Source organism: Eucalyptus grandis, chromosome 9 (genome assembly GCF_016545825.1).
Source record: "Eucalyptus grandis isolate ANBG69807.140 chromosome 9, ASM1654582v1, whole genome shotgun sequence".
Taxonomy (NCBI): domain Eukaryota; kingdom Viridiplantae; phylum Streptophyta; class Magnoliopsida; order Myrtales; family Myrtaceae; genus Eucalyptus; species Eucalyptus grandis.
The window spans coordinates 34,749,883-34,761,628 of NC_052620.1; the positions used below are offsets into that span (position 1 = coordinate 34,749,883).

An 11,746-nucleotide genomic window follows, 5' to 3' on the forward strand; every position below is an offset into this window, starting at 1 on the left:
AGCAGTCGCCGACATCTCCTCCCCGATGCAGAGGATATTCCACCACCTGATCTCCCCAACTAAGTCCGATGCAAAACCGTCAACGCTCTCTCTCCCTCTTCGCTACGAGGGAAACCAGGTCCTTCTCATGTGGCGTAATCCCCACCTTCATAGCCTGCACCTTCCTCTTTGTCCTCAACCTAGCCACCCACTCCTCCTCTCCTTGGCTCATCAATTAAGGTTTCAATTTTGGGGGAAATTGAACTAGAGTATCAATGGGGATTTCTTTTGATTTGCAATTTAGAGTTTATATTTTGGGGCAAGCACGGTAGACAATGTCATGTAGTGTCTATATGTTGACTGGGCATGCCGGCGATTCATGTCGCTAGAGAAATTAATAAAATACAACAACATCGCATTTTCGGCAACCCAAATAGGAATTGCTACTTAAGTGATTGCTTTTAAAAAAAATAGTACTTAAGCAATTCTAAAAAGAAAAAAAAACTTTTAACTTTATAGTAAACGCTATACATAACTTTTCGTACCTCAAGTGTACTTCTCCCCCCAAAAGGCTATAGAGAAAAATGATTAAAAGACATTTATCTCCCATAAGCATATATGATAATATCCGCAACAAAAAGTATCTGAAAACAAAATCAAAACAACTGCAAGATAGAAGAAATCAAATAAAAGTATCGATTTATGTTTTGTCGGGAATATCTCTTTTTCATTTCATTGAAGAAAGCATCGATAAAAAAAGAATTGGGCCTGAGAACAAAGGGGATCCCTCAAGGTTTGAGAAGCGAAGGGGGGCATGGATCCCTTTAGGTTGTAATTGGTTTCGTTTGATTGATTTTCTTATATTATTCGAATCTTTTTAAGCTAATAGAATTGAAGGCTTTATTGTTTTGATTAAGAGTATTATCATCAAGACATAGCTCATTTAAGCTTTTTTTGTTGGTCTTACGATGTCTAGAAATGTGACCTTGCTCCCTGCATTTAATGCATTTGATATTCTAATTGAACGTTTGTTTTGGCTTTTGGTTATGTCGAGAAGGATGAGATTTAGTTTTTTTCGTCCTACGAGAAATTATTTTTTCAAGAATGGTGATTGCAATCTCATCTATCACGACCTAGTAAGGAATGTATCTTTGTACACTTGAAATTTAGAAAGTGACTTGTAGTTAAGATTGAATAGGAGTTCTGCACTCTTAAATTTAAATGGGCTAACTCAAGGTGAGCAAAGTGCCATATTTTTCGAATAGTTGACAGTAGTTTTGTAAAACTTTAGAAATCCTTATAATTTACTACAAGCGATGGAGCCTTTCTTGTTGAAAAGAATTTCTTCTTCGCAAGTTTTTCAGCTTTTCTTTCTTAGTTCTCTGTTTGAATTTACCTTCCTTCAATTTTCTCCTCAAACTCTTGCGCACCACACTCAGATGATTAGATATGTTAAAATATTTAAATATTAAATCGCGTTTTCATCTAAAAGCTTAAAATTTTAAAATAGTTGATAATGGTTCTATAAAATCTCATATGGTATTAGAGTTGGAGATTCTAAGTAAAATTTTCCAAACCCCTATTTGCCTTCCTTATTATATATTTCACGAGGGACAATGATTGAATAAATAAATATTAAATCATGCTGTTGTCTAATAGTTTAATTTTTTAGAATAATAATTCCAAAAAATCTCATAGAGTTCGTTATGATGCCAAAGTTACATTATGGCAATCCAAACCATATTTGATTGGCTTAATTGGTTAGGGTTTCGAGGATTTTCAACTTAGAAATTGCAATTCCCCTGACGTGTTATTTGTAAGGTCACACACACATACCAAGAACCTTGATTTGTTTGCTTTCAAATAGTTTGGCAATGGAACATATCGCAAATATAGCAAATTGAGCCTTGTAAAATTTATTCATTACTAATTTCTATTGTCGCTTTGTTACAGCATTAATGTAGTCATAAAATCGAACCATGACACTGTGCCTCGCTTATTCATGAGATGAATCTGGATTCCCATTATTTGCCCTAGAATTTCAAAAAGCAAGAAATCAAACGTTCCCATGTTTGAACAATGCTTCCAGGTTATAAGGCTTGGTAGTGGGTGAACTTCCATTCCATATCAATTGGGCAAATTGATGGTAAGCCCTCTCGCTCAGATGATTAGAGTCGAAGAACACATACTCCGCGGGATTAGGGCACGATGCATACTCTCTCACCCCCCTCATGCCTCCACAGCTATAATTGCCCCCATACGGAACCGACCCACAACATGCGGTCTCCCCATCCTTGAAACCCGGAATCCAATTTCATGAGATTAAAGAAATCCTCATCTCTCCTTGCCACAAGGTGTTTAAGATCATGAAAAAAAATTAATGTGCAGAAAGATAATGCAAAAGGCTGACCATAATTTGATGGGTGTTGGATTCTTTCAGTCAAGGAAGTGTACAAGTCGAAGAGGGAGTACTTGAAACCTTGCAACTCTAGCTTGGCGAGAGTTGCGGGAAAAGCCACGTTCTGCAGCTTCGATAACTCAGTACCTTGTCTCAAACAAGAACCGTTTCCAGTAGCCAGTCGAATGGTCGGGAGGCACCCAATAGGTAGCATTGTTGTAAATCCAAATTTTCTTTCTCCAACTTTATATATATCCTGAAAAAAATAAAATCGGAGATCGATCCATTTGTTACAATCCACTTATAAAGATTGATTGCGACAACTCATAAAGGTGTGCGATAACATTGAATTTATTATCAAACCAAAGAACAAAGTCAAATTTATAAGAGGCTTGAAGTAGAATGTGGAGAATACAAGGGCAAAAAACTAATAATAAATTGTAAATGTCCTTTATAAACCTGTTAACAAAGTTCTTATTCGTTATAACGGAACTCATTACAGAAAATGAAAATTATATATTATTCATCCTGAACGTGAAAATTATTCGCTTATATGACTTCAATAAAGAAATTTTTTTGACTTGAGAACCGTCATGAAAATATCTTCAATATCTGAAAAGATCATAATTATAGATTTTTATAAGTAATTATTGGTCAGTATTAAACAAAAATCAGGTATTGACAAAACTATAAAGAAGAAAATGCGCTGGTCAACCAAATCCTTCCAAAAATTACAACCCGGTTGACTTGTTTATAAGAGGGAAATTATGGATACGGGTTTACCTCAAGCACAGTGCTAATGTTACCAACCACCATCCTCACGTAATCTTCCATGGAAACGGACTGAAACAGGGCTGGATTGTTGAGAACGGCGACGTAATCATTGAGTCCGATGCTGATGAAGTAAACGCCGTCCAAAACTATTCTCTCCGCCTTCTTATCCCCCAGGTTATCCCTCAGGTTCTTCACCAGACTCTCAAACTGCTTCAGCTGAGTCTTGAAATCCACCACCTGAAAAGCCAACATCGAGGAAGACGATCCTAATGGGGTTATATGGAACAACGACCCAGGAAAGACAAGGAAGAGACTCAACGTACGAATCCTGCGAAAGTTTCAGGTAAAGCACCAGCTCCAATGGACGCGAAATTTGCCCCTCCCACAAATTCGTCATTCTTCAGCTGGAGATAAGGTGGGATCAGTGGCAGCTTTGCATATTCAGCTGAATCACCCAGAAATATTTGATTAAACGATGGATCGTTGATGGGCGAAGGAAAAGCAAGAATATGGAGAAGTTATACCAATGAAATCAGCCATAATACGACCATCAGTGATTCTGCCAGTGGGATAGAGAAAGAAAGTCTCGCCATATGGAGAGAAATTTGCTCTGAAAAATGCGGTGGTGTTTATGTAGTTGTTGGTCCCCGCATCATTCAGGGCGTCGCCGAAGATGAATAGAGCGACATCGTTCTGGGTTTTGATTGATGTCACAGAGAGTCGACAGAAGGAGGCCAGTGAAGATGGTGAAGAAGGGGATGTGGACATTTGGAGTTGACATTGGTGATCTCGGGTCGGACGATGCGGCTTCTCTTCAGATCTTGTAGGGACGTCTGGGTGATTTAAAGAAATGATTCGATAACAGTTTTTAATCTACTATGAGATTGACAGTCTATTCTAAATTGCAAAAAACCAAATAACAAAAGATTATAAATTGTTATGGGACCTATTCCTTCAATAATTTGTGGTTAACAATAAATTATTATTTTGACAATAGCTTAAAAACTATTATGCTAGCAAAGTTTAGCGGTTTAAATAAAGTAATTTGTACAGCCGTCTTCTCGGGGAAGCAGGCCCGTGATACTTCTTTCCCTTTTTGGCCAAACACATGGCGTCATACAGATTTTTTGGGGGGCTTTGAAGATGATTTGCGTTCCGAACTCCACATTAATGAACTAACGATACGTTTGGCCAATTCCCAGTTCCATGCTTCATCTTTTGCTTTTTCATTTTAGGGTAAACTAGCAATTTTAGCACGCTTTTACGCAGGGATTATGCTCAGATTGGGTAATGAGACCATTAATGGGTTCATTGATCTATATGAGGTAAATTAAGCTAAGAACCAAGAGGGTTGGCTGTGCGAGACGGTTTCTCAAGGTTTTGATAGTTTGGCAAGTAATACGAGGTCAGTGTGCTTGATAAAGCTGATAAAAAGAAAGTTAATGAAGCAACGACAAAGGGAGAGTATGTGAATATATTGGCATATAGACCCAAAAGGCTGTAGAGATCAATGATTAAAAGACTTATTTAGCTCCCATAAACATCATTTATGATAATATCTGCAAAAAGTATCTAGAAATAAAATCAAAGCAGCTACAAGATATAAGAAATCAGATAAAGGTATTTATTTAATCGGAAATATCTCCTTTTCATTTCGTTGAAGGAAGCATGGATGAGAGGAGGAATGGGCCTCAAAACGAAGGAAATCCCTTTTGAGAAGGGGAGGGGGGCATGGATCGCCACGCCAGTAAACTTTAACTATCCAATCCATGACTTGATTGGACTCCCGTAAGCAATGGGCCACTTGAATATCTTGGAATTAGGCCATTCGGCAATCCATGAAGAAGGCCTTTAAATCTAATAGAGATAGGGAAAATTGTCTAAAAAATCTTAAATCTATTGCACTTTTACTAATTTAATTATAAACCTTTTAATTTTGTCAATTGAGTCATAATCAATTTTTAAATTTTGCCAATTAAGTCCACCTGAATACTTTTTGTTGGGGAAATCCCTTATGATGTTTTGAATGTAACAAAATAAATCAAAGGCTACTAACGTGTTTAATGGATGAGTAACAAACTATGCAGATGATAGAATATGTAAATGATATTATCCAAAGTCTATTATGAATATTTTCAAACTTCTGTATCAAAGTTTGAAGATTGCTAGACTTTAGTATCAAAATCTGTTTTACATCAGAAGTTTACCAACTCTGATAAATTCCAGACTGAATGTGAATGAAAAATTAGAAGACAGACTCTATGATGAAGCTGAACTTATACAGACTGTATCCAGACCTTAAATCTAAATTTGTTCAGAAGCAGATTATGTTTAGATTTATGTCCAGATTGTGAAGTTTATTGCACTCAGACTCAAATTGTAAAGTCTATTGCACTCATATTCAAATTGTAAAGTCTATTGCACTCAGACTCAAATTGTAAAGTCTATTGCACTCAGACTTTACATCCATAACGAGACAGAACGTAACACAAATCCTAAATGTATAACGGCTAGTGATCTGGTTTGGATTCTACATCAAGATTGATTTGATTGACGCAATCTAATTGATTGACAATTAGATTTTGAAGACAAGAACTTTCTGTACGAATAAGCTCTATTTATGGAAACCAAGGTTTTGTTTGTATGGGCGATCAGAATCAATTTTGGATTCTACTTCTATCACTCAACGGCTACCAAATTTATGTCCAGATTGTGAAGTTTATTGCACTCAGATTCAAATTGTAAAGTCTATTGCACTCAGACTCAAATTGTAAAGTCTATTGCATTCAGACTTTACATCCATAACGAGACATAACGTGACACAAATCCTAAATGTATAACAGTTAGTGATCTGGTTTGGATTCTACATCAAGATTGATTTGATTGACGCAATCTAATTGATTGACAATTAGATCTTGAAGATAAGAACTTTCTGTACGAAGAAGCTCTACTTATGGAAACCAAGGTTTTGTTTGTATGGGCGATCAGAATCAATTTGGGATTCTACTTCTATCACTCAACGGCTACCAAATCTTCTAGATACAGATCTGTCCAAATGGTAGATTGAAAGACGATCCTCTAAGATACTGTCTAGCGGCTAATTTGGAATTGAAGGAGTATTTAGGGAGATTAAGGATCGATGAGCAAATAAGAGACAGAGCGTAGACTTTATAATTCCAAAGTTTGAGCGACATTCGATCATATACTTGTCTCTTGTGAGCTTAAACGTTTGTGATTATGAGAGAAATACCAAAAGAGTGACTTAGTGAGATAGTGTGATATACTATTAAGTGTTTGTACTCAAAGTTGTAATCTCTTGTTGATTGCATAGTGGAATCCAGTTAGAAAGCTGTTAGCGTGGGAGTGTGGACATAGGCTTGATCTAAGCCGAACCACTATAAACCTTGTGCTCTTATTATCTTTCCTAAACTCATTTATTTTATTCGTAGTTCTATTTAACTGCTAAAGTCTGAACTCGCTCAAAGTCTGTTGTACTTCATACTTAGTTTCAAAAGAAAAATATTTCTACTGTTTTTTTGCAAAAAATTGTTCTTCACACCTATTCACCCCATCTAGGTGTTCATACTAGCACTTTCACTTTTGACTAAAAATTGTTGACATAGACAAATTTTATTAATATATTTTCATTTTTTTAAATAATTCAAAGGGTTAGCAACCTCTGCCGGCCCCTTGTTGAGGCCCACGAAGTCCTCATTGATCGGAGGCATGAGTCACGACCCTCGCCAAATGTAGCGAGGGTGTCGTGAGTCCTCGCGGGCCCTCGGTTAGTGGTTGGTGGATGGCGGAGGTCATCGGCCCTCATCCAAAGGGCCGTGTCTTGCTAGCCCTTTAAATCAAAAATGAAAAGAAAAAGAAAAATATTTTAAAAATAATTATAAATTCGAAAAATTATTAAAATATTGTTAAAATTATTCCCAATAGCTTTAGCTATGCCATGTAGAATAGCTTACACTAATTAGACTATTACGTCACCAATTTCTAGTCAAAATTAGCTAATCAATTGGCAAATTGTAAAAACATTCTAAACTGAATTGACAAAAATATAATAGATTTAGATTTTTGAATAATTTTCCTCATGGAAGTTGGGCCTCACCTTTGAGATAGTTAATCGATTCTAAAATCAGCTTGTGACCTGCAGAATGGTAAAAGTGCTTCACCGCTTCTAAAGAAGCTCAAGTCTCCACCCAAAGTACCGAAGAAACCCTGCAGATATAACGAAAGCCATAGACCACTTTTCCAGAAAAATCTCTGCATATACCGGCGACTGCACCTTTGGATGAGCCTGCTTCCACTGATCTCTCAATATTGATCTTCAATGTCCCTCTTAGTAGTAAGTTCCAAGCAACTAGTTAATTCTGCTTCTTCTTCGCTTTCTATTCGTTGTCCGAGTTCCATCTCAAATAATTTTTTGTTCATGGCTATGGCTTCCTCAAAGGATTATCTCGAATCTACTCGCCACTGACGTAACACGAAGTTATTTTTTGCTTCTCTAGATATGCCAAAGCACTCTAGCGATGGTTTCTAGCTTCGGTGAGTCTGGCTTTGCCTTTTCACAGTTAATCACACTCTTCAATTCTACTAGCACCTTAAAATGTGTCTTGGAGATTTCATTCTGATGCAGCACACACTGCCCGAGTCTAGCAACATGAGAAGAAGATGCTCCATAGATTCAGTGTATTTTTGGAACAGAGGAAAGAGTGGAGCAGAAAAGTAAAAGAACGAAGAAAAGGAAAAAAAAAAAACAAAAGATTCGAAAAACAATTCAAAAAATTATGCAGATTGTCAACATTAGTAATTGGGTTAATATCCTGAAAAACCCCAAACTGGTACACTTGTGACAAATTTACCCCAAACTATTTTTTTGACCACCGAAAACCCCAAACTGGTATACCTTTGACAAATTTACCCCAAACTGGTATACTTGTGACAAATTTACCCTATGTTAATTTTTGTTAAATTTTATTCTCAAATTATTAAGTTAAATAACACGTGACAGTTAACCGGTATACCAATTTAGGATTTTACACTCCGTTTGTCACAGTTTACAATTTTTATGATTTTTTTGTGGTATTAATCCAATTTAGCATAGGGTATATTTGTTATAAATCTACCAGTTTAGGGTTTTTTGTAGTCGAATAAATTAGTTTGGGGTAAATTTGTCATAAATGTACCAATTTAGGGTTTTTTATAGTCAGTCGGGGTAAATTTGTCACAAGTTTACCAGTTTGGGGTTTTTCATGGTAAAAAAAATAGTTTGGGGTAAATTTGTCACAAGTGTACTAGTTTGGGGTTTTTCAGGGTATTAACCCTTAGTAATTTCCAGTTGAAATTGGTCAAAATGATTAAATTGACAAATTATTAAAAGGTTAATGATTAAATTGATAAATCATCAAGATATATAGGAATAAATTGATACGAATGTTTAGAACTAAATTGGTAAATTGTCGAAAGATTTAGGACTAAGGCTCCATTTACTTTGCAAAAAATGAATGATAGGAAAAATATTTTCCTAAAAAAAATTATTTGTATCGCTTGAAATTAATAGTTAACGAATAATGTTTTTATTACCAATAATAATTTATGTCTAAACATTTTCATAGACGATGGAAACATTTTTTATTTTTTCATTTTAATAAGCGATACAAGTGATTTTTTTAGTAGTTTTCCCTACAAATGAGCTAGGTTGGCCGAGACAAAGGGACATGATCCCAAGAGGGAGAGCTAGACTCCAAAACCCCGCCCTTAACTTGGACTTAAACTTATCAAAAAAATCACCAATTAGATTGTGTTCGAGGCTTTTCTGTGGGATAATGGAAGAATGCCTCTCTATAGGGATAAAAGTTTGCTTTGCAGCAAGAGGTGGTGTTTATGTAACTATCACTCCTTGCACCAGCAAGGAAGTCCTCGAAAACGAACATAGCAACACCATGTTGGGATTGATCAATGTCACAGTGAGTTGAGACGAAGAAGGTAGTGTAAATAGCAAACAAGATCATATGGAGATTCGGAGTTGACATGATTTTTAGAGAGATAGAGTAACTAAATATTAAACCACGCCTTCATCTAACAACTTGAACTTTTAGAATAGTTGACAATAATGCGATAAAATCTCATATGGCATCAGAGTAGGAGATTTGAGTTCATATCTTTTTAGGCCCATATTTACCTCTCCTATTATATATTTCCACACCTTTAGGCTTAGGTCAAAGTCCAGTCCACGTGTCATGGGGAGTGTTAAAGGGTTAGAGTAATTAAATATTAAACTACACCTTCATCTAATAGTTTAAACCTTTACAATAGTTGACAATGTTCCATAAAATCTCACAATGATCTTGATTTAGATCGAATTCAAAAATTCGAGCTCGTTATGTATAAGGAACTTTTTGTGACAGATTTTAAAGCCCCTAATTGGCAGCATTAAAGGATGTTTTTGAAATTTTGCATTGACATGCATACTATCTTACACAGGTTTGTAGCTGCTGTAGAGCATACTTGGAGGGTTATTTTTATTCTATATTTTACATGTTCTCGATAGACTAAATGAAGATATAATTCAGTGTTTATAACTAAACTTGTTAGAATGGGTCATAAATAAATTTCTTAACTCATATATAACGAATTGAGTTGTTAGATAAATTAAGTGTATCTAGTAAATGAGTAATAAAATGTTTTTGAACATAGAGAAATAATTGAGTGACAATCTTTAACTTCATGTGAGAATAACAATATGTTTTAGACTATAAACAAATTATTACCAAATAATTATAAATTATTATGGGGTCTTTTTAAGAAGTTGTGACTCACAACATATTGTTCCTCTCACAGTAGCCCAAAAGTTTTTATACTAGCAATGCCCTTAAACATAATATGGTTATCAAATGGGTCATAAATGAGTTTACGATTTACTTAAATCCAATTCATCTCTATGACTCTCTTGTTATTCTCTTTCACCCTAACTCAATCTCACGCTCGTTTGCTCACTCTACATTCTTATCTTAGTTTAAGTATAAGTTTTTCAAGATCGGGTTAAATATGGAAGTGTTTTAGCAATATGGGTATAATTTGGGTCGCTTATAGGTTACTAGATTTGCATTGCATGAAAATAGGTTAACACAGGTTAATGGAGTCTATTTGGGTCGAACCATTTTCGACCTTACCAAAACCCAACTCAATCCACCCATCTAACCAGTCTATTCACGACTAAAGAAAATATGGTGCTAGAAAGTCATTAATCTTCTCGATAAATTGACTTGGATAGATCCATAGTTCGCCTACCAAGCCATGCAACATCTCTGATGATCATTGCTAATGCTAGCCTTGCCTATGGTTGTGGCCACAATAGTAGCTTGTAATGGCCTTGCTTGTGGTTGTGATGGCCCCATCCAAATTTGGGCGAGGGTTTCATAGCCCTTGCCCAAAGGTTGGCAAGCTATGGTGACCATTGCCGGCCATAGAGAAGGGGGAAAAAGGAGAAGAGAAGAAAAACACAATAAAAATGTTTGTACAAAATATTAAAAAATTAGAAAAGTTGTTCAAATTATCACTGGCTATACCACATAAGACAGTCAGTGTTTATATCGACGATTTCAAGCCAAAATTGGCTAGATAGACTATATTAGCAAAAAGTGAAAATATTTAAAGTCAAATTAGCATAATTAAAAGGTTTAAAATTGAATTGTCATAAATACAATAGGTTTAAGACTATTTTGGATAATTTTTCCTCCATATCAATCACTGTTGATTTGGACAATAGGTCAAATTTTCAACAACACACTTTCAGTATGATACAAATCCTTTAAATTCAAATGGTCATCTCAAGATGAGAAAAATCACCCTATTTTTATTTATTTATTTTAAAGTAGATGGCAAATTTGCAAAACTTTATAAACCCTAATACATTTAAATGGTTATCTAATGATGAGCAAAAGCACCTTTTCTTGTTGAAATTGGGCACGGACATGATATTTTCTTCTTTGCAAGTTTTTCAGCTTTCCCTTCATGATCTCTGTTTGAATTCATCTTCCGTAACTCAAGATCAAGCGGTATGGGCCAAAACCGTAGCACGCCATTTTAGCGACCTTGAAACCTGGAATGAAGTTTCTCATTATTTCTGATTGTTACGTGCTTCGAGTAAGGCAATTAAGGGCGCATAGCGATATGAAGGGCCGACCATATTATGATGGGTATTGGATTCTTTCACTGAGCGGAGTGCAAAAGTTGAAGTAGGAGTACTCGAATCCTTGTAGTTGGCCAGCTTTGGGAGAATTGCAGTAAGTAGTGTTGTGAAGCTTTGCGAGCTTATTGGCTTCACCCGAGCAAGAATCGTTTTTGGTTGATGATCTCATACCTGGCGCACACCCGATTGGCCCTACTCCCATCATTACAAATTTTCTTCCTCCTACTTCATATATTCCGTGAAAAGAAGAGTCAGAGAGCAATTCGTTATCATCTCCTTGAAATGCCATAACAATTGACAGACGTCTAAGCAAAATCTTATTTGCTGTAAGACCATAACAACAAGGTTTCACTTGCAAAACATACTAGCGCGGGGTGTGGGGAGAATTACCAAAAAAG

General features: G+C 35.8%; 1 protein-coding gene across 1 annotated transcript; it reads right to left on the bottom strand.

The window, feature by feature from the left end:
- Positions 1-2,035: 2,035 nt before the first annotated feature.
- Positions 2,036-3,919, bottom strand: LOC104420725 (GDSL esterase/lipase 5). The gene is made up of 4 exons (XM_018862474.2): positions 3,676-3,919; positions 3,475-3,596; positions 3,161-3,388; positions 2,036-2,272 (listed from the first exon to the last, which is right to left on the bottom strand). The coding sequence occupies exons 1-4, from the start codon at positions 3,917-3,919 to the stop codon at positions 2,036-2,038; spliced, it is 831 nt and encodes a 276-aa protein (XP_018718019.2).
- Between the last annotated feature and the right edge of the window lie 7,827 nt (positions 3,920-11,746).

Coding starts and splice junctions, on each gene's coding strand:
- LOC104420725 (XM_018862474.2), bottom strand. CDS start 3,919: ATGTCCACATCCCCTTCTTCACCATCTTCACTGGCCTCCTTCTGTCGA. Junction 3,597..3,675: donor TATTATGGCTGATTTCATTG/GTATAACTTCTC, acceptor TGGGTGATTCAG/CTGAATATGCAAAGCTGCCA. Junction 2,273..3,160: donor ACATTAGCACTGTGCTTGAG/GTAAACCCGTAT, acceptor CCGGGTTTCAAG/GATGGGGAGACCGCATGTTG.